General features: G+C 33.6%; 1 protein-coding gene across 3 annotated transcripts in view; it reads right to left on the bottom strand.

The window, feature by feature from the left end:
* The window catches only part of FER (FER tyrosine kinase), a 437,039-nt gene that overhangs the window by 308,496 nt on the left and 105,200 nt on the right, over nucleotides 1-23,343 (bottom strand). For all 3 annotated transcript variants that reach the window (XR_003119794.1, XM_025387375.1, XM_025387376.1), the window contains 3 exons: nucleotides 9,872-10,055; nucleotides 6,351-6,488; nucleotides 5,638-5,757 (listed from right to left, as the gene is read on the bottom strand). Coding sequence is in view for 2 of the 3 variants with exons in the window: in XM_025387375.1 (XP_025243160.1) it covers nucleotides 5,638-5,757; nucleotides 6,351-6,488; nucleotides 9,872-10,055 (442 nt within the window). In the remaining variant the exon portion in view is untranslated. The remainder of the gene's footprint in view (nucleotides 1-5,637; nucleotides 5,758-6,350; nucleotides 6,489-9,871; nucleotides 10,056-23,343) is intronic.

Genomic DNA, 23,343 nt, shown 5'->3' with positions numbered 1-23,343 from the left:
GATCTAAATCTTACAACACTCTTAAAGGGACCAAACTTCCAACTTCCAAAAAAATTATGACTTGACAAACAATTCATCTTAACTTTTATTTCTTACATGAAATTTGCAATGCTGTAACTTTAAGTGTGATATTTGAGTTAATTTAAAAAATGGAATTTATAGTTGCCTGAGGTAACTTTTCTGACATCTCTTTTTCTCTATTGCTGCAACATAAATTGAAAATATAAACTATTTCTTGCCATCTCTTTCTCAAAATATAATTGCAAGAGCATAGGATTTTTATGGATGACATTCTATACCGTGACACAAATCTTTATGAGCTTTTCTCAAGAGTGAACAGAAGATGGCTTCTACAACCAAGCAAAAGTTACAAGTTTCTGTTATAGTCACCTCCTAATACCCACTTACTCCACCTCCAATCCAAAAACTCCATCTGCTTTCTTCCCTACAACTTTGTTTCCCTTAATCAAACAGTCCTTCCAACATGTCACCTGACTTCAATATTTTACATTTTTCCAAATCTTTCCAATTCACTCCTAAAGTATTCCCCTAACACAGCCTGAGAAAATTCTAATATTGTATATGTTCAACCAGAGATCAAACTTGAGCTAATACTGTAAACAAGAACAGCCCAAAACAGATTTGGTAAAAGCAAGGTTCTATGTAAGAGATGAAGGAGTAGTGGAGTATTTGACACCCCATTCAGTACAAGGTTGATTCAGAGAGTTGGATGGGTTAAATTGATATCATCCTCTATAACAGGAGTCAGCAACCATTTTCTGATAAAAGTACAGAGAGCAAATATTTTAGACTTTGCCACCAAGAGGCAAAATCAAGCATAGTATATAGGTATTTATATAACAAAAGAGAAAACAAATATTCACAAATATTTTGTTGGCAAATTCAAAATATAGTAATAATTGGGTACATGTTATTGTAATGCCAATCTCCTAATGAGAAGAATGAAAATCTTTTGATGGCCATAATACTTCCCCTATCACTGCAGTTCAAAGTTAGTGTTTACAATCAAAATCAACTGTAAATGTTCACTTATTAATGCAGACATTTAAAAAGATTTTAAGTCTTTCATATTTGTACAGTACATAGACCGGTACTGCCAAATACCAATATCAATCCATGAGCATAAGATTTTAATTAAGTATATTCAGTGCTTAGCAGGCGTGGTGCAATGGCATAATAAACACAATGTTTTTTCATCAAATTCAAGAACAAAATAATCCACACTCTGCTGTGCCTTAAAAGTGCCACATTTTAAATCCATTTCCTCTTCTTCTTTTGACACTACAGGCATGAACTGATAATAAAAATAAGATGCCACAGTACATTGATATGTGTGGCACTCGAAATGCTGTTGAGTTATAACTGTGTCACTGTGATTTGTATAGTGCCAAGCAGCAGTGTGAAGTGATGAGTGTGCCACATATGGTCTCTGTCACAACTGCCTGGCTCTGCCACTGTAGCAGGAAATCACTCACAGACAGCAGGTAAATGAATGAGCATGGCTGTGTTCCAATAAAACTTTATTTATGTACTCTGATATGTAAACATCACATAATTTTTGTTTGTCACAAAATATAATTCTTCCTTTGATTTTTTTCCAACCATTTAAAATGCAAACAGCATTCTTAGCTCATAGGCTGCACAAAAATAGGCAACTAGCTGGATTTGCCTCATGGGCTATAGTTTGCTGACTCATGCCCTATAAGAACCAAGAGAATCACTTTTCCACATAGAGAATTACCATTCTTCAATTAAGAGATCCTATTTATATTCTATTAGAAAAGCTAAATATGTTCTGATTTTAAATTTTTTAAAATGTACTTGAAATCCTAAGGCCTGAGACCAGATTGTGCTTTAGAATATAAGACTATACATTTCACATAATCACGGTATTCAAATATATCTACTACTGACAGGCAATAACAACTTATAATAAAGAGACCTCATTTGAAATCAGAAAACAGAGTCAACAAAATAACTAAATAGGACCTTAATTCTTTACCATTTTATTAAAATTAATCAAAATTCCTTCTTTTGCAGACAAGTTAATGCTTATATTATTTTGGAATAACCTGCTATCTTTAATTTGTCATACTTCGCCTACTGACGTGTTGATTCAAAACTCCATTTAAGTTTGCAATAGGTCACCATTAGACGACTCATCTGTCCATAATGACAAAAAGCACAAAACAGACACTTAAATATATTCTTCTAAGTTGTATAGACTTTATACAATTCAAAATTGTATAGACTTTAATTTTTCAAGTAATTTGATAAACTAAAATTACTGAGTCCCAAATTATTCATTTAAATAGTAACTAGATGAGATGAAATATTTGCATATATAATTTTAATAAACAGATGATTAAAAATAAATTAAGCGCAAAAAACCTTTCAGCATTTGGCAAAGAAGGTAGATGCAAAAAAAAGAGGCAGATGGGAGACAGGTGTTGGTAGGGAAGGAGAGAGATTATGTTATATGTAATAGAAACAAAGAAAGCAACCTCAGATTTAAGCCCAAAAATAATGTAGCCTAAATGCATGTGTGATGGGAAGTGCACAGCCTCAGGTGCTTAGTACTAGAAGTTACCTGAAGCTGAGAAACAGCCTTTGACCACATGGTAAGACACCATCCAAAAATTTTTCCTATAAATAGGAGATAATCCTACGAATAATTGAGTTTAACTCTCCTATGTATTTAGACCTTGATAAATATTGTTGATATATAAATAATGAGACTACAATAAAATGCTTTGTGGTACATATTCAGATGGGTAAAAGTGGTAACTTTATCAGGTACATGTCATAGTGTTAGATTTCCATAACAGAGGGGATAAGTAATCTGTCCAGTTTCACAAACATAATTTGCCAAATTATACACCAACTTACATATGTAGAGACATGCTATAAGAGCGCTTATATATCTGTATGTTATATAACACTGGGTATTATCCAATTATTTAATCTTTGCTAATCTGGTAAGTGAAATAGCCTAATTCTTTTTAATTTATATTTAATTGCCAATGAAGAATCTCTTTTCCAAGTACTATTGGTAATTTGTATTTCTTTTTCCAGGAACTAACTGTTCATTTGTTTCTTTCACTTCTATTAGAATAATATTACAATACAATCTACAACTAAATTAACAATATTAATGCCTTTAGGAAAGAAAAGATGTTTAACTTAAAGCACTACTAAGTTAAAAAAAAAAAAAAAAAGGAAGAAAGATTTTCCTAAGTCTTATATTACATTCAAAAAATACATACAGTTTTAACGGAATTACCTTATATTTATTTGAAAGTGCCAACAGAGATACTGAATAATTCTCTGGGAATAAAATTCTTGAAGAAACCCTAATCTTAAACTCATACCCTAAATACAGATACTGTTCAATGAAATGTAACTAAAGTTTTATCTCAGTAAAATGTGAGCAATTAAAACTTCTATCACATTATCAAAGATTTATTACCTTCAATTTATTGCATTTTTGTTTACTGCTTCACCACTATAATTAAGAAACAATGATTTATGAGCATAACTAATTTTGCTCTCATTATACCCTAGAAAGCTATAAAACAAATTCTTCTTTGGTCACAAAATCTCTAATTTTACATAAGCTTATAACAGGTAGCTATTTTTAATTTTACCACATTATATTCCAATATCTACATACTCACTCTTTTTGGTGTTTATTAAAACATATTAATCAATTTCAGTGTAACTTCCTTGAAGGTATTAACCCTTACAACCTTAGATATATAGTAAATATACTGGATGAATAAATTAGTGAGTTATTTGGGAGCAATATAACACAAAAAAACAGGAATAATCTATGTCATATTCCGTCACCAGCAGCACGTGAATTGAGAAACGGAATGTCTCACTGCACAGGAATTGAGAAACTCTGCTATTTTGTACCATACATTCAACTCTATTGTTTAGAGCAGAGTCTCTCAACCTCAACACTACTGATATTTTCACTAGGTAATTCTTTGTTTGGGAGGCTGTCCTGTGCACTGTAGAATGCTTAGCAGCATCTATAGCTAATGTCTCCAGATACTGTCAAATGTCCCCTGGAGTGTAAAATCACCCAGGGCAAGGACTACTGGTTTAGAGATAGCTGACATTTTAAATATCAATGGTCAGAAACCTAGTCAAAGTGCGACTCCTGTGTAGGGCATGAAAAACTCAGGAAGAGCTTCAAAAATCCCAATAAGGCTGCTAGGCAAAACTCTGTAATGCAGGGTACTCCCATGCCTCCACTGCTCTCATCAGTAGTCAGTATACCATAATTATTAAGCCTTCATCTTGTACACACGATTCGTGGACAAATATTTGTTAGTTTCTTCAATCCTATCTAGCCAGCTTTAAAGATTCCAAACACCTGGCTGGGCACAGTGGCTCACGCCTATAATCCCAGGACTCTGGCAGGCCGAGGCAAGTGAATCACTTGAAGTCAGGAATTTGAGATCAGCCTGGCCAGCAGGGCAAACCCCATCTCTACAAAACACACAAAAATTAGCCAGGCATGGTGGCACATGCCTGTAATCCCAGAGACTCGGGAGGCTGAGGCCTGAGAATCGTTTGAACTGGGAGGCAGAGGTTGCAGTGAGTCGAGATTGCACTACTGCACTCCAGCCTGGGCAACAAAGTGAGACTTCAACTAAAAAAAAAAATGAAATAAAATTAAAAAAAAAAAAAGATTCCAAAACCCTTTCCAAGAGTCAGTCCGAGTTTCCCACCTTAGCTAATTACCTGTACAACTACCATGTTACTGAACAACAGAAAGAAGATTGTTTAATTATATTAGGTAGGGACATTTGGCTGAGCCATTTCAGGTAAAATTCCAACAGGTGATACAATATAACATGTCTAACATTGAGGAGCAATGAGTGCATAATCACCTATAGCTGTGAATCCGGCATAAAGAAAAACACATGCAATGTTTGTTAATAAATATATTTCCTTGTGTTGCTCCCAAACAAAATCAGGAGATAGGTTAAATATTTAGAAGTAGGGCACCTCATGTTTTCTAAATTCAAAAATGTACTACTAATTGCTTTTAACGTTTGAAAAGAACTAAAAACACATCGAGATTTCTCAAAATTCCTTTAATATTGTATGCAACAAAAACAACAAAGTGAAGACGGAACTGATTTACTAGCCTATAACAGAAGACATCCCTGCTTCAAGAGAAAATAATTCAATTAAAAGTCAATTTTTTTGTACTAAGTGCTCTGACATCAATAACTCTCTTATCTCTAACAGTAAACAACCTAATTTCCAAAATGGTTCTTCCAATAAATTGAGAGGATAAAATGAGATTTAAAAATATATATAAATTTGGAAAAGCATAAAGCATTATTCTAATGTCAAATACTAGCAACAATTGGGCAAATGAATGTAACATCACACAGAACTTTGATATTCAGAATTACCAAAAGTAGTGATGAAAATGAGTAAAATTAACATATTTCTCAAAACATGTCACTCTGACCCCCAAAATTTACTTTTCATTACTTGTAAAAACAATTGAAATTTTAAATCTGATAGAGTACAACTATAAAGCAATAATAATACTAGTATTTAAACTGTTCATATTTTGTAAATACTTACATTACTTGCAAACTTTCTGCTGTTAAATTATTCCACATGATCTCATTTGCCTGAAGATTTTCATTTTCTTCCAATAAGGAAGTATCAAACTCTATTTCTTGTTCTTTATCAGCCGTTGTTCTAGTAAAGCAGGCCAAATAATTTTGGTCATTGTAAATACAGTATCATAATACATCTTCATATACACCAAAGGCAGAATATTTGTTTTTATCCAAAATTATGTTAACAAAGTAAACACAGATAGTATAAATCACAACTAAATCCTGGGTTTCAAAATTGTATAACTTGAGACTTAGTTTCCTTTTTTGCAGAATTCAGGTATTAACCTGCTTTATTCCTGTCACAATTGTAGTAAGTATAAAATAAGATGCCATGGAAAAGTATTTGGTGCATCATAAAGTTTAATATACATATAAAGTTATGGTACTATTATATAAGTGTTAAAAAGAAAACATAATTTCATGGATTGAATATGGATTTCAGCATGGATTAAATATGGATTAACAACGAACATATTTTTACATATAAAAAACTATACATTATATAGTTATCATCATTGACAAAGAACTTTTAAAATTAAAAGCAAATTAATCTGAAATATTATATGTCTTAATAAGATCTTAAATATTTCTTATTTTTATCTGTGGTTAACTATTATATGAATGAAAAATAATACTGTCATAAATCCTTAAAGAGGAATAAACATGTCATACCTGTGAACATCTATGAAATTATTGTATTCTGTACTAGGATCTATCTGTTCAACCGACATTTGAATCTCTTTATGGACATTCACTATCTCCTCTGTGACAAGACTGGTTATCTGGCTGTATTCATCAAATATACCTTTGCTGAAAACAAAAATAAAATTTTGCAGCATTTTAAAGTTTTATCAAGAGAAATACCATCTCAAAAAGGATTCAGAACAATAAGCATAAGAAATGTAACATCAAAATGTACAGATGCTTGTTTCCTGTACCACCTTATTTCATACCTGGAGAGGAAAGTGGGGGGATTATATAAATGTACAGATTAGCAATTTATATTTGTTATCATACAATAATTACAAATGATCTAGAATAAGGCATTACTTTTTCAAACATGTATGTAATACATCCAAAATGTAGGGCCAGAGTTGATAACTTTCTGTGTCAAAATATTCTCATATAAATTTTGGGTTGTATAACATGGAACTCTGATCAACTCCTGACTCTTTAATGTTCCTTTCCAGTGTCTGCTACTTCCTCACATGCTCTACCTGTCTGGTTCTTCCCTGCTTCTCTGGGCCTCTGCTCTTTTTTGTATACTTAGTTGAACTGGTTCTATACCTTGAAAGACATCTACATTTATTCTCTTGACCTCCAATCGGTAGCAAAAATGTCATCAAAATTATTAGCCTGGTCTAATAAATGCAAAAGGGAAAAAACTATTCCATCGCAAAGACCAGCTTCCTACTTAAAAATGATATACTGTAAAAATATGCCATAGGTCACTGTCAACAACAAGTGTAGACAGACAAGTTTATCCTGCATATGCTGAAATAAATATAAAGCATGGTTTGTTTTTCTTTTCCACAATAATTACTTATAAAAAACTAATCCTCACAAGCTCCCTTATTGTGAGGTATTCTCTCAATTACTTTATTTTAAATAGGAAAATATCATTTAGGTTAAAAAAATGAGATTTAAACTGTTTCAGGCAATGCTAGTTTCAAATAATTAGAGAAATCACCTGACAGACACAATTTAAAGAAAAGGGGAGGCAGAAAAATTTAATACAGATTTAGTTAATATCTCTGGGATTATAATCTCATAAGTACTGAATGTTGTTCATGTAAATGAGCCTATCTAAATAATTCTTTTAAAGCAAGACAGTGGAGATCATTAACATTCACCTTTAATACAAATGGGGAGGAAAAATGAAAAAAATCTCCTAATATTACATGAATGTTCCATGAGATTCAACAGAGGTGATATAATCATGCTTGGAATTTTTAAATTCTAAATCTAAAATAATATATTACAAAGTACAAATAACATACCATGGGAAACTATTATATGTCTCAAAAAAATATTCCAGTGATGATGAAGATACTATTCTTGAAAATTCATGTGAACAGTTTAAAAATGTCTATTAATAATGGAAGTAGGAAAGGAAATATTTCTAAATCAATAGTACGTACTTTAGAGATAAGTAAATTTATGAATCAAATATTTAAGTAGACATTTCACTATTTTATCAACACTAAAAAGTTTACATATTCAAATTAACTAAAAACACTTTATCTTATGTGAATACGGAGGATCACCTAAAATTTAGTCTTACCTACACACAAGTATATACTATCTAATTATCTTTATTTTCACACAAAGAGAAGTAAAAGTCAAGCAGAGTCTGGAAGGCAGCAAAGACAAATTTGCTCTTCTGATTTCAGAGGCTGTGGAAGTCAATAGCCCAAGAAATATTATCCCTAACCTGAAATATTTGTATGTAAACAGAATAATCTAACACAGTGATAGCTAGTTGTACTAAATCTGTTATGGCACCAGGGAGCCCTTCAAAGAAAACAATGCCAATCTCTGCTTCTGTCTTCACAAAGCGTTTTGTGTGTCTCTCTGTGTCCTTCCTCTCATCTTCTTACAAGGACTCCAGTCATTGGATTTAGGGCCTACTCTAAATCCAGAATGATTTCATCTTGAGATCCTTGACTAATTACATCTGCAAAGACCCTATTTCCAAATAAGGTCACATTCTGAGATTCTGGGTACACAGGAATTTTAAGGGTACATTCTTCAAATCACTACATTCCTCTCACAGAGAGTGCAGGGTTAGTCAGAAGACTTCAAGCTTCAAGTTCCAGATCTGCCACCTCTTAGCTTTGTGATTCTGGGTCCATTCTCACTTGTCTGTCAAAGATAAACCCTGGATATAACCTGTACTTCCTCACTCTACAGGATACTATAAGGAACAAGTGAGCAAATGCACATGAAACTGCTTTGCAAAGTGCAATGTAGTGTATAAACGAAATGTTTTGTTTTAAAAGTTATCATTTTACCTTTAACAGTTACTTTGGCATTTATTAACCCATTTATGACTAGTGTTCCATTGTTGGAATGCTAAGCTTATGGGAGTTATCTATATCCTACTGCTCAAGGTTATTGCTAAGGTCTGATTTTTCACACACAAAAAATGTTCACACAAAAAAATTTGCAACCTCTGGCATAAATGGGTTAATTTATGTAATATACAGGCTTCCTCTTGCACCATAATCTGAAAAATGCTCATAATAATTTTTCACATCAATTTACATTTCAAAATATGCTAAACCTAAGAGCTTATGTGCTAATTTATGCAATTACAGATAAAGTAACTACAATGCAAGAACCTGCATTAAACTGGCCCAAGTTCCTTTTCTCATACTTCACTACTTCTTTGTGAACTTTATCTCCACCTGAGAGATAACCAACCATTTACTTCTTTTCTAACTCTCTTTCATTACTACACCATTCTTCAACCCTACACATAGTTCACAGCAACTCTAACATTGAAGAATTACCCTACGCAATTTTCAGTGAAAGAAAATTGAATTTAGTCATTTGGAAGGCACTAAAACAACTAAGCAAGGAGATAGGGTCTACCAAAGGATGACTTTTTTTTTCTGTCATTTTGTATCAGTGTGTATGATAAACGTGTGCATTTGACTTACTAATTAAAGTATATTGTTAGATCGGGAAGGCAAGAACTGTGGCCTGCTCATCTCTATATCCCTAAGCATCAGGTAATGTGTTTTGCATATGTAAAACTTCAATAAACATTTGTTGATTTTAATCTTATACAGAAGAAAGAACAAGAAGCTGACAAATAAACCTTCAAAAAAATCTCTTCCTTGAGCCTTTTCAGTTGTTCAAGATTTAAATACCCAACTCACTGGAGGCAGATATTCACTTCCAAACACTTTTCAACTTATAATTTTTTTTTTCATTTAAATTTCCAGCTAAGGGAACAAAACAAAAACATACAAAAGGAGGACCATTTTGGAAGCCAGCTAGAAGGTTTAGGGGATAAGCCCAAACTGAAGGGACATCAAAAGTGAAAATCAAGAAGAATCAAGGTCTGAAATACCCATTGGACTGGGTCAATAATAAAACTTACGAAACAACACCTAAACTAGAGAGAAAATATGTTGAAATCATTTTGTGAAGGCATTTTATGATAAAAAGAAAATGTATCTTACAGTGCTTTTATCATTTCTTCTTGCATCTTTTGTAAGGAGTCCAGAAGCAGGGGAAGTGTGATATCATAATACTGATTCTGATGGAGCTGTGCCCCTTTCAACGCCAATACATACTGATTGTGCAACATATGAAGTTTCATTGTCGCTTTATCGTATCGTTCCTTGGCCTTTTCAGTTTCCTTCCCTGAAAAAAAAAAACTGAAGAACGTTAGTAAAAGAAAAAAATTTTATCTTCACTACATGAAAACTGAATTACTACTGTTTTGTTATTTCAACATTTTATAAATAACAAAATTTTATTGAACACACACTATGTGCTTAGCTTTATGCAAGGTACTGTTGATTTGCCCATCCTTAACACAAAGGTTGCCAAGAAGGAGGCATGTAGGATACTAAATGGTGAATAAAGGTCAAAGTAAAACACAAAAAAGTACAGATATATGATCCTTTTCATCTTCAAGAAGCTTATACCAAATTGAAACAACAGTGCACATAAAACTGTAAAACCAAGAAACCAAGAAAGTTTGTAAATAATGTTAAATTTTTAGGTCTATGTTTGAGATACCAACAAAGACAAGGGTACTCAGAGGAGGCTTTGTGGAGAAGCAAACCTTAAAATATAGGACATGTCTGGAGAAGTATAAGAAAGATAAGAACAGATAGTCCCTTCCTCTCACCTTCCTTTTTTCCCTTCATTCCTTCCTTCCTTTCACTCAATGAATATTATTAGCTGAACACTACTAGGAACTGTGCTAAACACTGGGAATTCAGTATTTGGCAAAACAGAGTCCTTGACATAGAGCCTTGTGAACTGGAATATTGAGTGACTACATGGAAAGAACAAAGTTACATAGAGATAAGCTTATCTAAAGACAGCAAGTTTTGAGAAAGTTAAAGAAATAGGTCTGCTTAGGTAGGGCACTTCTAGGTGCTGAATGACTTGAAAATCAAGCAGAGAAATTTAGACTTCATGTAGAAGAAGTCTGAGAGATACTGATAATGTTATAAGTTAAAACATTTTATGGTTCCTCTACTAGTCATTTAGAAAACATTTACAGATTGCCAATATAAGCGAATGAATATATAAATAAATGAAAATTTTAAGCAGATCTTAAACTTTTGATGCAAACTACGCAAATATTTCTTGTCAATGTAGATTCAGAAAACAAACTGTTCAAGATATTTACTAATTTCTGCCCTTTCCAAAGAGGTCCTCCAAATACATCCCCTCCCCAGAAACAGATCTTAAGTTGAGAATTTTTGACGGCAGCCTCCCTTTTGTTGCCGTTCTGCGTAGGCTCAGCAACCACCTGAGTATTCCTCATTTAAGAATCTCAGTACCCCAGAGCAAAGAGCAGAGAAAAGGTGAGGCCTTTGCAAAGAGGGACAATTTCAGACCTCGGACCATTCCCAGGAAGAAGAACAGAATGAGAAATAGAATTCCTTTGCTTTCTCATCATCCCTCCAATTCTGATGCTCAGGAACTACATCCACATCACATAAACAGAAACAAACCTTCTGGCAGACTTGTATGTCTCTACTATCAATACATTCTAGTGTTCACAAACACTAGAATCACCACTGACTTCTAGGGAGTAACACATAATTATATTAAAGAGTTTAATTCTGTACCCACAGTCCATTCACTGGCTCTTGCACATGGGGATATTAATAACTGTCCAAGTTATTAATAAAATGTTACCCAGATAATCTATTTCACTTTATAACATAAAGAACTTCTCAATAAGAAAATAGTATTTTCACCTGAGTATCTCTAACCCCTGTCACTGCTGACCAGAAACATGTTCTAAAACTAGAGTGGCAGGAGGGAAGCAAGTACATTAATTCAGTTCTCACCTGAAGAAAATCAGAAAGAAAAAAAAAAAACAACTTTAATCACTAAAGTAGTAGTTTTTCAAACTTTTTGACTACCACCCATAAGATAATATATTTTATGTCACGAACTAGTAAATAATCATATATGTGTTTATATAACTTTAATATAAAATGATTATTCTCCTTACTATGAGGTATGCCCAGTGATTTTGTCAAAAATTCATATCTATTTGAATTTTTTTAATGTTTATCAGAAATCAGTAAACTTTTTGTCTCACTTAAAATAAATCCCTAGAGATTTATTTCACTCTGCATGACACTTGGCACAACTTTTTAACTTAGCAATTAATAAAATGACTTCCGTAATACTAACCATGAATGATTCTTAATGTTCTAAGGAATAGATCCTCCCACATGATCAGTTACTATAACAATTTTCCATAGAACAATATAACAGCATTTTTATTCATGAATATTACTACTTAGCATTCTTCTTACAGAATATATTTCATTAAAAGTCCCCAAAAGTCAATGCAATTGCCTGGGTACAATGGCTAATGTGTAATCCCAACACTTTCAGAGGCTGAGGCAGGCAGATTACTTGAGGTCAGGAGTTCGAGGCCGGCCTGGCCAGCACAGTGAAACGCCGTCTCTACTAAAAATACAAAAAAATTAGCTGGGTGTGGTGGTGCGTGCCTGCGGTACCAGGCATTGGGCAGGCTGAGGCAGGAGTATGACTTTAACCCAGGAGGCCGAGGGTGCAGTGAACTAAGATCAAGCCACTTCACTCCAGCCTGGGCAACAGAATGAGACTCCATCAAAAAAAAAAAAAAAAAAAAAAAAAAGGTCAAAGCAACTGACATATCTATGGCCAGCCCACAGCCTTCCATCTAAAAATGAGCACCCTTTTCCTCTCCACCCACACAAGTTAGGAGGAGGCTTCTATATGAAGCTGACACCCAAGATCTAAGGTATATAACTGCCCATATAGGAACTAATATTTTGGCTAGAAGCTAAGTCATATTAATTCCTGAATAAGAGTAAAAGTTCACTAACTCGTGCTACAGAAGCTGCCCTTTTTAAGGCCCATTTCAAGGTTTTTGGTTTTTGGTCTGTTTTTTTTTTTTTTTTTTTTACTCACCATTTTTAAGCTAGTTTAAGTTTCACTGACTACTTGAAATTGAATAAATTAATTCTGACAACAGTTCAAAAGGTCAGGTACAATTAACCAGATAAGTTAATTCCAAGTAATAAAGACACTTTCTACAGTCCACATGTTCATAATAAGAAAACAAAACAGGCAGTTACCATGCAAGTGTATTTGAGTATTGTGTTCTAAGATGTTACATTTTACTGTCAGTTCAAAAGGTATAATCAATTCACTGAATTCCACATTTTGCCCTATTTAAAAATTTTATTGTTATATTAACTATTATTCCTAATTCCCTAAATTTTTTAGTCTAACTTCAGAAGACAATCTCTCTACACATTTTCATTGAGACATTTAAACCACCCATCTGTCCTCCCATTTGCACAGATATTTAAACTGCACACTACCCATCTGTCTTTCTAGCTGGTGTAAAATGATTCATTAAATACACAACACTCAACTCACTAAGATTTTATGCTCCAAGATAACATTAGAAAAGTTAAGAATTTCCCAGATGCCTTTATCTTTATTAAATATAGTATATGACAAACAACCTGAAGCTATTAGAGCCAAAATTTAATCATCAACAGCTTACCAATGGTCATTAATAACAATTACAAAAATATTTAATGCCTTTGGAAACATCCAATGCGGAATCCATTGTATTAAAATAATAATAATAAATTCTCAAAACCACTTTCAGGTTTAAAACCAGATTTCAGGTTATGTTTTAACAGATTTTGGAGAGGAGTACTCCACAGCTCACATACACTTCTACATTTGGTTATAAGGCATACTTATGCATGCACATTATCAATCAATCTTTTATCTCCCTCCCTTGAAGGTATAAACAAAGAGTTTTAAAAACATGCTCACTTACCATGATTTAGAAAGGGATTCTATGCTACTTTTAACTGATTTGTTTTAAAATAAATGTTTACGGTGCTATACAGGATATATAAGTCAATTTCAGAAATGTTAATACCATATAAAAACCAATGTTACAAATAAAAACCTTAAAATTCCTTTTACTTAACAAAATTGTTGCAAAAAATAACCTAATACAATTCTGTTTACTTCAAAATATCTCAGATCACTAATACTTTCTTAACTTTTAAATAAATGCATATGATCTTAAAATTATGCAAAGTATATAGAATAAAACAATTCTTATTTTTCATTCAACAGATACAGAATCCTATCTTTGTTCTGTGTGCTTTTTTCCTTTTTTTCTTTAAACGATGACAGGCATTGGAGCAGGGCATGGAGTGTTCTATGTGTCAATCAACAAGGAGGAAAACATCCAATTTTTCCTCCTCCACATAATAAAATTCACAAAGAGATTAAATTATAATTCATTTGCCACAACTTGTTGACAAATCTATTTATTGTTTTGTAATAACAGAATGTATAAACAACATGTCACGCCATAAACAATATAATGAAGCTAGCAAAACTCAATTATGTAAGTTTGACATTTACAAGAGAAAGGCTAGACTACTCATTAAGCTAGTCTAAAAAGTCACCTTTTTTATTATAAACTTCTGAAGTGTTTGCCATTTGTGAAATATTATGGTAGAAAGCCTGTGATAATAAATAAGAAGTGATTATTTTCTAAAAATAAAGTGCCCACAAGTACACCCTGCTTTGATTTGGATAACTAAACTTTCTACTACCTTATAATTTTCCTTTCTTTCAGAACATTCCTTGTTAATATAGTTTGGCTCTGTGTCCCGACCCAAATCTCATCTGGAATTATAATCCTTGTAATTCCCATGTGTCAAGGGAGGGACCAGGTGGAAGGTGACTGAATCATGAAGGGGTTTTTTCCCCCCATGCTGTTCTCGTGACAGTGAGTTCTCAGAAGAGCTGATGGTTTTATAAGGCAGTTTTCCCTGCTCTTGCTCAGTCTCTCACCTGCCGCCATGAAGTCATGTCTGTTCCTCTTTCACCATGATTGTAAGTTTCCTGAGGCCTCCCCAGCAATGTGGAACTGTGAGCCAATTAAACCTCTTTTCTTCATAAATTGCCCAGTAAGTATATGTCTTTATAGCAGTGTGAAAAGAGATTAATATGCTCCTCAACTTCACAATTTTACTTATTACTCTACAATCACTATCCTAGGCACACTGAGTATGAAGAAAATGCACAGGAATTCATCTTAACTTATAGTTACTTGGGTCAAATGTATACACAAGTTTTTTTTCACATGGAAGTTAAATTCAAGTGTGATATGTAGAAACAATGAAGGAGCTACCTTTTTTACTCAGTGTGGTTCTGACAAGAACAATGTTAAAAGTCAATTCTAGTCTTAGCTTTTCTTTTGATTAGCTCTGCAGCCCCAAGCAAACCATTTAATCTAAATTTTAGTTTCTAAGTTTTAAACATAGGAGTTAAATTATCTGCCCTTTCTAATTCACTGGGTTGTAATATAGATTAAATGGCAGAAAATTGACAAAATGCAGTTAATAGCAAAGGCTAAATAAAGCACAGAATTTGGAAAGAAAAAAAGAAAAAAAAACTTTTATGTTTATATGCTCCTATAGAGCATTAAAAAAAAAAATAGGTATGGCTAGGCACGGTGGCTCACACTTGCAATCCCAGCATTTTGGGGGACAGAGGCGGAAGGATCATGAGGTCAGGAGTTCAACACCAGCCTGGCCAATATGGTGAAACCTTTTCTCTATTTAAAAATACAAAAATTAGCTGGGTGGTGGTGTGTACTCCCAGCTATTCGGGAGGCTGAGGCAGGACAATCACTGGAACCAGGAGGCGGAGCTTGCAGTGAGCTGAGATCGTGCCACTGCACTCCAGCCTGGGCGACAGAGTAAGATTCTGTCTCAAAATAATAATAATAATAATAATAATAAATAGGTATATACATATTTTGCTACTTTTAGTAAATTTCCTGGCATAAGAAAATTTGATTTATCAAGAAACATTTATTAAACATTTTATGGGTTTTGAACTGTTCAGAGAACTGAAAGTGATACTTTATTTAAAAATTCAATATAAAACACCTTTAAAGAGCAAGTTCTCAAACTCTGTGTAATATAATTTCCTTGCATATATAGTGACTGCTACATTCGATTGACCCACAGTCTTCTAACAACCTGTAAAGTGAATGATGCACCATGTCCAAATCTACATTCCATAATTTTACGATACTGTGAATGAGGGAATTCTGGGTAGCTGGGATATGGCAGCAGCATAATTCTGAATCTCCCACATATTACCCAAAACTATAATAAAGAAAAAAAGGAAAAATATAACTCATACCCTCAGCATAACAGGCAGACAGAGTCCAAATTTTAAATTGGCTATGAGTAGAAAAGTAAACACTGAATCTCTACAAATGATCTCTCCCCCTCCCATAGCAAGTCTTTATGAAGACCAAAGGCTGTTGGGTGGGTTGTTTGGGGGTGGGTGTAGGTGGGTGAGGCAGGGGTGGGGGTGAAGAGAAGAAACAGCAGCATGCTTAAGACTGATCTAAAAACAACCATCAGAAAAAGAAGGTATGCTCTACATGTGAAAATACTGAAAAACTGTAGTGGTAGATCACAGCAGTGACAGTAATGTAAGAAAGAAGGAGGAACTAAGATACTATTTCTCGTCTACCAAATTGAGAAACTCTGTTGGTGAGAATGTGGAGAAAAAAAATTCATACATTTCTAGTAGAAATGCAAATTGGTATAATCCTTATAGAAGGAAATTTGGCAATATCTAACAAAATAACATGTAAGTATACTTTTTAACCCAGCAATCACACTTCTTGGAATTTATATCACACTTCTGGGAATTCATTCCTCCAATCACACACACAAACACACACACATACAAAACACATATATAAGGTTATTTTAAGCTATATGTCCATATGTAGGAAAGGGCTTAAATAATCTTAAAGTGGCATGCAGTTGTTGAAATGAATGAAAAAACTAGCAAGAGACTGACGACAGAAAAAAAAAAGAATGAAAAAACTATCTACCAACTTGAATGTTGTCATTTTCAGGATGCATTATCAATGGAGAAGCAAAGGAAAAAGAATATTATATAATCGTAGTTTTGTGCAAGAAAGAAAGGGAAATAAAAACGACTGAGTTTTCTATATGGTTTTGAACAGTGTTAACTTTTAGAATCACTAAAGTTTCACATAGAAATAAACAAAATTAACAAGGATGGGGGGGCAGAATTAAAATGAGATACAACAGAAACAAATGAACCAAACTGTATTTCCAGTGAGTAACACTAACCACACTAAAAGGAGTAGGGAAGTAATTTTGTAAAAAACTAAGTAACTTTGGAAAACAGTATATGATTACAAATAGAAGGCTAAAGACAAGAAAAGATTTAAACAAATACCAAACTGTAATTTTTAAGTTTCATTTTTCAGAGGCATGAGTTAGCAATATTGAAATTACTTTCTGTGTATTCTAGCATTTGAGCAAGTAAGTAAAATATTGTGAATAACAGAAGCTAGGTTTCTCACTGCCAGAGAAAGCAGTTGCAAATATATAAATAGGAAGAGAAGGAATAAACTCTATGGTACTGGATTTGAATTTGAAGTATCAAGGTGAACCCCTCAGTGTATCCCTAGATAGACCAATAGATAACAGAAAAAAAAGCACAGGTGTACATGGGTGTGTACATGTTGCTTATTTCCTGTCTCTGTCAATTAACAGGACCTAGAACAAGATACTCCACTAGCAACGAGCACACCAATGGCCAGATATTGTTTTCCAAATACAATTCTCCAATAAAAGGAACTAGGGTTTCATAGAGAAATGGAACCTGAAGTAGGAAAAGAGTAAGATGAGCCAGAAAATACGTACTCAATGAATGATAGGAGTGTGTCAAAAGGACAGAGGAGCCAGTTTGAAGTGGCTCCCACTGCCCAAATCTGAGCATGATAGTATAAAATTATTATAGTAGAAAATTATAATCCATGAATAAAAATCTGAATCTGTGAGTTCATTCTAATACATTAAATTAATACATAAATTTAAAAAATAAACCGGAGAGAGGGAAAAGTCCTTCCATATATTAAAAACAAATTAATAAATGTAAAAGGAATAATAGAACTAGAAAATTACCATTTCACAATTGCTATGATAATAAATAATTTAGGCAAGCACCATTGATAGAAAAACTAGTGGGTGAAAATCTGAAGAGTAACACCGTATTTACACAGTGTCAATGTTTTCCCTACAATACTTATTAACAAGCAAAAATGAAAATGTAACTTTAGTGTGGAGAAATCAAGTATATACCACCTTATTCCAATGATCAAATTAATATCCACTAATGGGATGAACTGACATCATGAACCTGATATAAAGCACCGACAACAGAACATCATTTCTATGGTATTCCTATGAAAAATAAATAACAAATATTATGCAGAAAAACAAATCAAGGAATACTCCACAAAATAACCATCCTATACTGCTCAAAAATGTCAACGTTTTGCGAACCATAAAGACTTTTAACTGTTCCAGCGTAAAGGCAACCAAAAAGATATGACAACTTAATAAATATACATTTACTTTTTATATTTACACATACACACATACACATACATATATATGTACCACATACAGAGACAGAAAAGTATAAAGCAAATGTGGTAAAATGTGAACATTCAGGAAACGTGAGTGAACGGTATATGGGAATTCTTTTTACTATTCTTTCAACATTTCTATAGGACTGAAATGATGTTAAAATATAGTTAAAAGACAGCTGTGAAAACTGGATCAAACTTTTAAAGTAACAGAATAATCATTATATATAAAGAACTGGTGTTATTCAGCCTACAGATAAGAAGCCTCAACAATTTGTTCTTTAAATATCAAAACACTGATTTCCTAGTTCAGAAAAGAAAATTTAGTTTTAATTTGTATGTCTCCTAGCAGGTATGTTTCCACTGCATGTAATATTAATACAAAAAGAAGCCATACTATGAAAAAAAAAAAAAAAAGATTTAACTCTACTTTAGAAGACTTGTCAAGTATGTGGAAAAACAACATTTACAGAAAATTTAGGGCATTCATCCTTTAAATGTTTATCTACAATCTATGGTGTCCTAGGTTATATGAGGGATGCACAGTTATAGTCTCTTCCTAAAAGATATTTGATAAGAAAATTAAAATGAAGGCTCACCAAATAGTCATCATGTTAAGATATAACTGTACCACAAGAAGTGCAGAGATCATCATTAACTTAGCATAAACAACCACACACTAACCTCCAACTCCTAATATGTACTATGATATGAAACGTATCTAATAAGTTGATGAACACACTTAATAAACTGGCTTAAAAGCTACATGTTATGCATAAAATATCTCTAGAAAAAGCAGATAATATCTGTTGTCTCTGGAGGAAAAAAATGAATAATGACTGGGGAAAAAAACAACTTTTCATTGTGTACTTAATAGTTTGTACCTTATGATTTTGAAATCTGAGCCATATTACTGTGAAGAGGGAGTCCGTGAACCCCATTTTTAGAAATTACTCTGAAGAGAACTTCCATAAGCTTTCACCAGCATATCTAACCTTTTTATCTGAATCCATATCTCTCCATCTCTCCTAAACTATTACCATGAATAAACTGTCCTTGTTCAAAGTAAAGACTAATCTATTTATTTGGGTACTAGATGTATCCTCTCTCACCTACTCAGGGACATTTCTCCAGCAATTCTTCCTTCATTCCTGCTGCCTCAACTGTGTTTCCTTCCCTAGAAGTGCAGTTTCATCAGCAAACAAGTTGTAATAGCTCCCAATCTTGAAAAACAAATAAAAAAAACCTCCCTTTACTGCACTTCTTCCAGTTACTTCCATATTTCTCTCCTCCCCTTTACTGCAGAACTGATACTAGTTATCTCCAGTTTCTTTTCTCTCCTTCTTTCTTAAACCCAGTCCATTTAGGGTTTTCCCTGTACCACTCCACTGAAATTTCTCTTGTCAAAATCACCAATAATGTACACTTTGCTAACTCCAAATCTTAGTCCTCACCTTATGTTTTAGCAGTATTTAACCTAGTTAATCACTTGCTCTTCCTTGAAACCTGTCTTCCCATGTTGTCTTCCAGAATAGCACATTCACTTAGTTTTCCTATTGGTCTTTTGTATTATTTTTAACTCTTTATTTCCCTGACTTCATGTTGGGCTCAGTCTTTGTTAAGACTCTTCTCTTTTTTATCTTCATTCATACTACTGGTAATGTCATAAAATCTCATGGCTTTAAAATGACAATTAACATTTCATAGTTATAGTTCTACTCCAGACCTCTCCCTGGAACTGCTGAACTAGAGATTTAATTCAACATCTCCACTTAAGTATCTAATAAAACTCTAAAAACCGGTCTTCCCACATTTTTCCCACCTCAGTTACTAACAATGCCATTCTTCAGTTGCTCAGGCCAAAAATCCTGGAATCAGTCTTTTCCTCTTTTTCTCACAAACTACATCCAATTCAATGGCAAATCCTCTAGGCTTTGTTTGTTTGTTTGTTTTTGTTTTTCGACAGGGTGTTGCTGCTCTGTCACCCAGGCTAGAGTGCAGTGGGGGCAATCTTGGCTCACTGTAACCTCCGCCTCCTGGGTCAGGCAATTCTGGTGCCTCAGCCTCCTTAGTAGCTGGGACTATAGGTGTTTGCCACACCAGGACTGGTTAATTTTTTGTATTTTTAGTACAGACAGGGTTTCACCATGATGGCCAGTGGCCAGGTTGGTCTTGAACTCCTGGCCTCAAGTGATCTATCTGCCTCAGCCTCCCAAAGTGCTGGGATTACAGGCATGAGTCACCGTGTCCAGCCAGTTCTACTTTCAATAGATAGTAGATTTTCATTATTTGTGAAAGTTGTACTCATGAATTTACCTACTGGGTAAAATTTCTTTAAAACCCCCAAAACAATACATGCACTGCATTCCAGGTCAATTATGGGTATGCCATGTGCAGAGCAGCAAAAAATTTGAGTAAAGGCACAGGTTCTGAGCTGAGGTTGAACAAAAGTAGGCTCTGCTCTGTTTCAGCTTTTACAACTGTAAACAATTTGCAGTCTATGTGGTGCATTTTTCACATTTTTGTGAATTTTGTTAGTGATTTCACTGTTTGAAATGGCGCTAGTGCTGAAGTCTGTCTAATGGTCCTACACTCAAAAAGGCTGTGATGACCCTTAAAGAGAAGATACCTGTATTAGATAAGTTTCATTTAGCCATGAGTTATAGCACCACTGGTTGTGAGTTCAATGTTACATAAGGTGTCTTTAAATGAAAACATACATAAAACAAAGTTATGTATTGATCAGTTGCTGAAAATGTTGCCATTGCTTGCAGGAAACAAATCTTTATGTCCCCTAGGTGAAACAAGTCAGCACTAACTAATTTAATGTACACAGTGACTTTGTCAAACTACCACGAATAACAAGGATTCATTGTTTATACAGAATTTGAGCACTTCTCAGCACTTCTTTTGCTACCAACCAGGTCCAAATCAGCATGACCCCTTGCCTAAACTACTGCAACAGCCTGGAAGTAACTGTCTCCTTACTTTTGTCCTTCCTCTCTCATTTCAGACTATTCTCAAAAAGGTTACAACAATTATCCTGTTAAAATGTAAGTTCATTCACGTCACTCCTCTGCTCAAAACACCCCAATGGCTTCCTATCTTACTTGAGTAAAAGTCAGTGTTTTAAAAGAACTACCAAGATCCTACATAATCTATGTGTTGCCTGTCAACTACCATCATTCTTCATCTCTGACCTCATGTCATACCTCCATGCCTCTCTTATAAATCAACTCAGTTACAGACAAAAAGGCATCTGCACTGATCTTCAAATATGCCAGAAATGATAAAATCTCAATGACTTTGGTTGTTCCCTCTACCTGGAGTACTCTTTGCTACAGATGATCATGTGGTTCATTCCCTGACTTCCTTCACTCTTTATTTAAACGTTTCTTTCTCCATGAGGAATACGCGATCATCTTCTCAATACTCAATCTCCCTACCTTGTTTCGTTTTTCTCCATGGTATTTATTTATCACCATTTTACATGCTATGTTTCACTTATTTCTTTATGAATCAGCTATCTTCTGCTCTAAAATGTAAGCCTCAAGGAGGCTGGGATTTTTGTATGTATTGTTATCTACAATATCCCAAATTAAGACAACAGTGACTAACATATAGCAAGAACTCAACAAACAGTTCTTAAATGCATAAATTGATATAGTTCTTATTTGAAAAAAAAATTCAAACAAATCAATTTTTTAAAAGTTATTGAAAGATTATAATTTTACCATGTGCTGTTTAGATCACACTGTTTATATTATCAATACTACCTTATGACATTTATATCATCTTTTTAGTAATGAAGTCCAGAACTAGTATTGCTAAGAAGCTTGCCTATAAAATATAGAAGATAGAACTTCTCTTAATTTTTTTCATGTGTAGAACTTAGCTTTGTTTCCTTAACAAAACTAAGCAAAATATGGACAAATTTAGGAAATAATATAAAGAATATAAATGAATCATATAGCATATTCCATCCCATATATTTCAGCATTTAATGAGATTATTATAACTGTCATTCCAATTTCTGCACAGCTTTAACCCAATGCAAATTTCATTAAAGCTAAGAGTGCCATTACTTTTAATTACCTTGTAAAGTTCCTATCATATTAAGGAAATTTCACTTCATACTTTATGCAGCAAAAAGCATTCATCCCATAAGTTAGCTGCTGATATATATTAATCACTAAATCCAAAAATAAGTGGAAACCTCTCATTTTCAGGTCACTTCAACAGAACTCATGACCAACCACTGTAGCTTCAACTGTACTTTGGCAACTACCATGCCCAATATGAATTTTTCCATATGTTCAACTGAGAGAGAAATTTGAGTTCCAGAATATAAGGACCTCCATATAACACCCACACATGATTTTGATATTTAAATATCACCAAAATATACAGATATTGAATAAGAAGGCCAGTTGCCATTCTTGGTGAACTCAAATTGAGGAAATTAACTAAAATAGCTTTTAAAAAGTCGTATCCATTTTTTAAAATGTGGACTTATTCAAACATAAATTTAACCATCTGTCTAAAGGCTGGACTCATTTCAAACTGGTTTTCATAATTAAAGTACTCTATAGAGACAACTCAACAGATGTAATCAATTTTAATTGGCTATAAAATATCACAAACTATTCATAATGCATGAAGAGGCAATTTAAGAAAATCTACTTCCCAATTACAGAAAAATTTACTTTTGAATGAGACTTGCAGCTACTCCCCACAGTTCTAGCAGTAGGTATCCTCTCACTCTGTCTGCTTAGGGTAAATGACGGCTTACAAATTACCAGAGGGTTTACCAATCCCTTAGCGCTCTTTTATTTATCAGAGAGAAAGGATAATTAGGAAGATAGTTTGTTTCCCCACTCGTGTGATAAAAGAGGGTGAAGATAACTCCTTTCAAGTGCCTCTAGA

Source organism: Theropithecus gelada, chromosome 6 (assembly GCF_003255815.1).
Source record: "Theropithecus gelada isolate Dixy chromosome 6, Tgel_1.0, whole genome shotgun sequence".
NCBI lineage: Eukaryota > Metazoa > Chordata > Mammalia > Primates > Cercopithecidae > Theropithecus > Theropithecus gelada.
The sequence above is the reverse complement of the archived record's forward strand: the minus strand, read 5'-3'. Positions and strand labels throughout refer to the sequence as shown.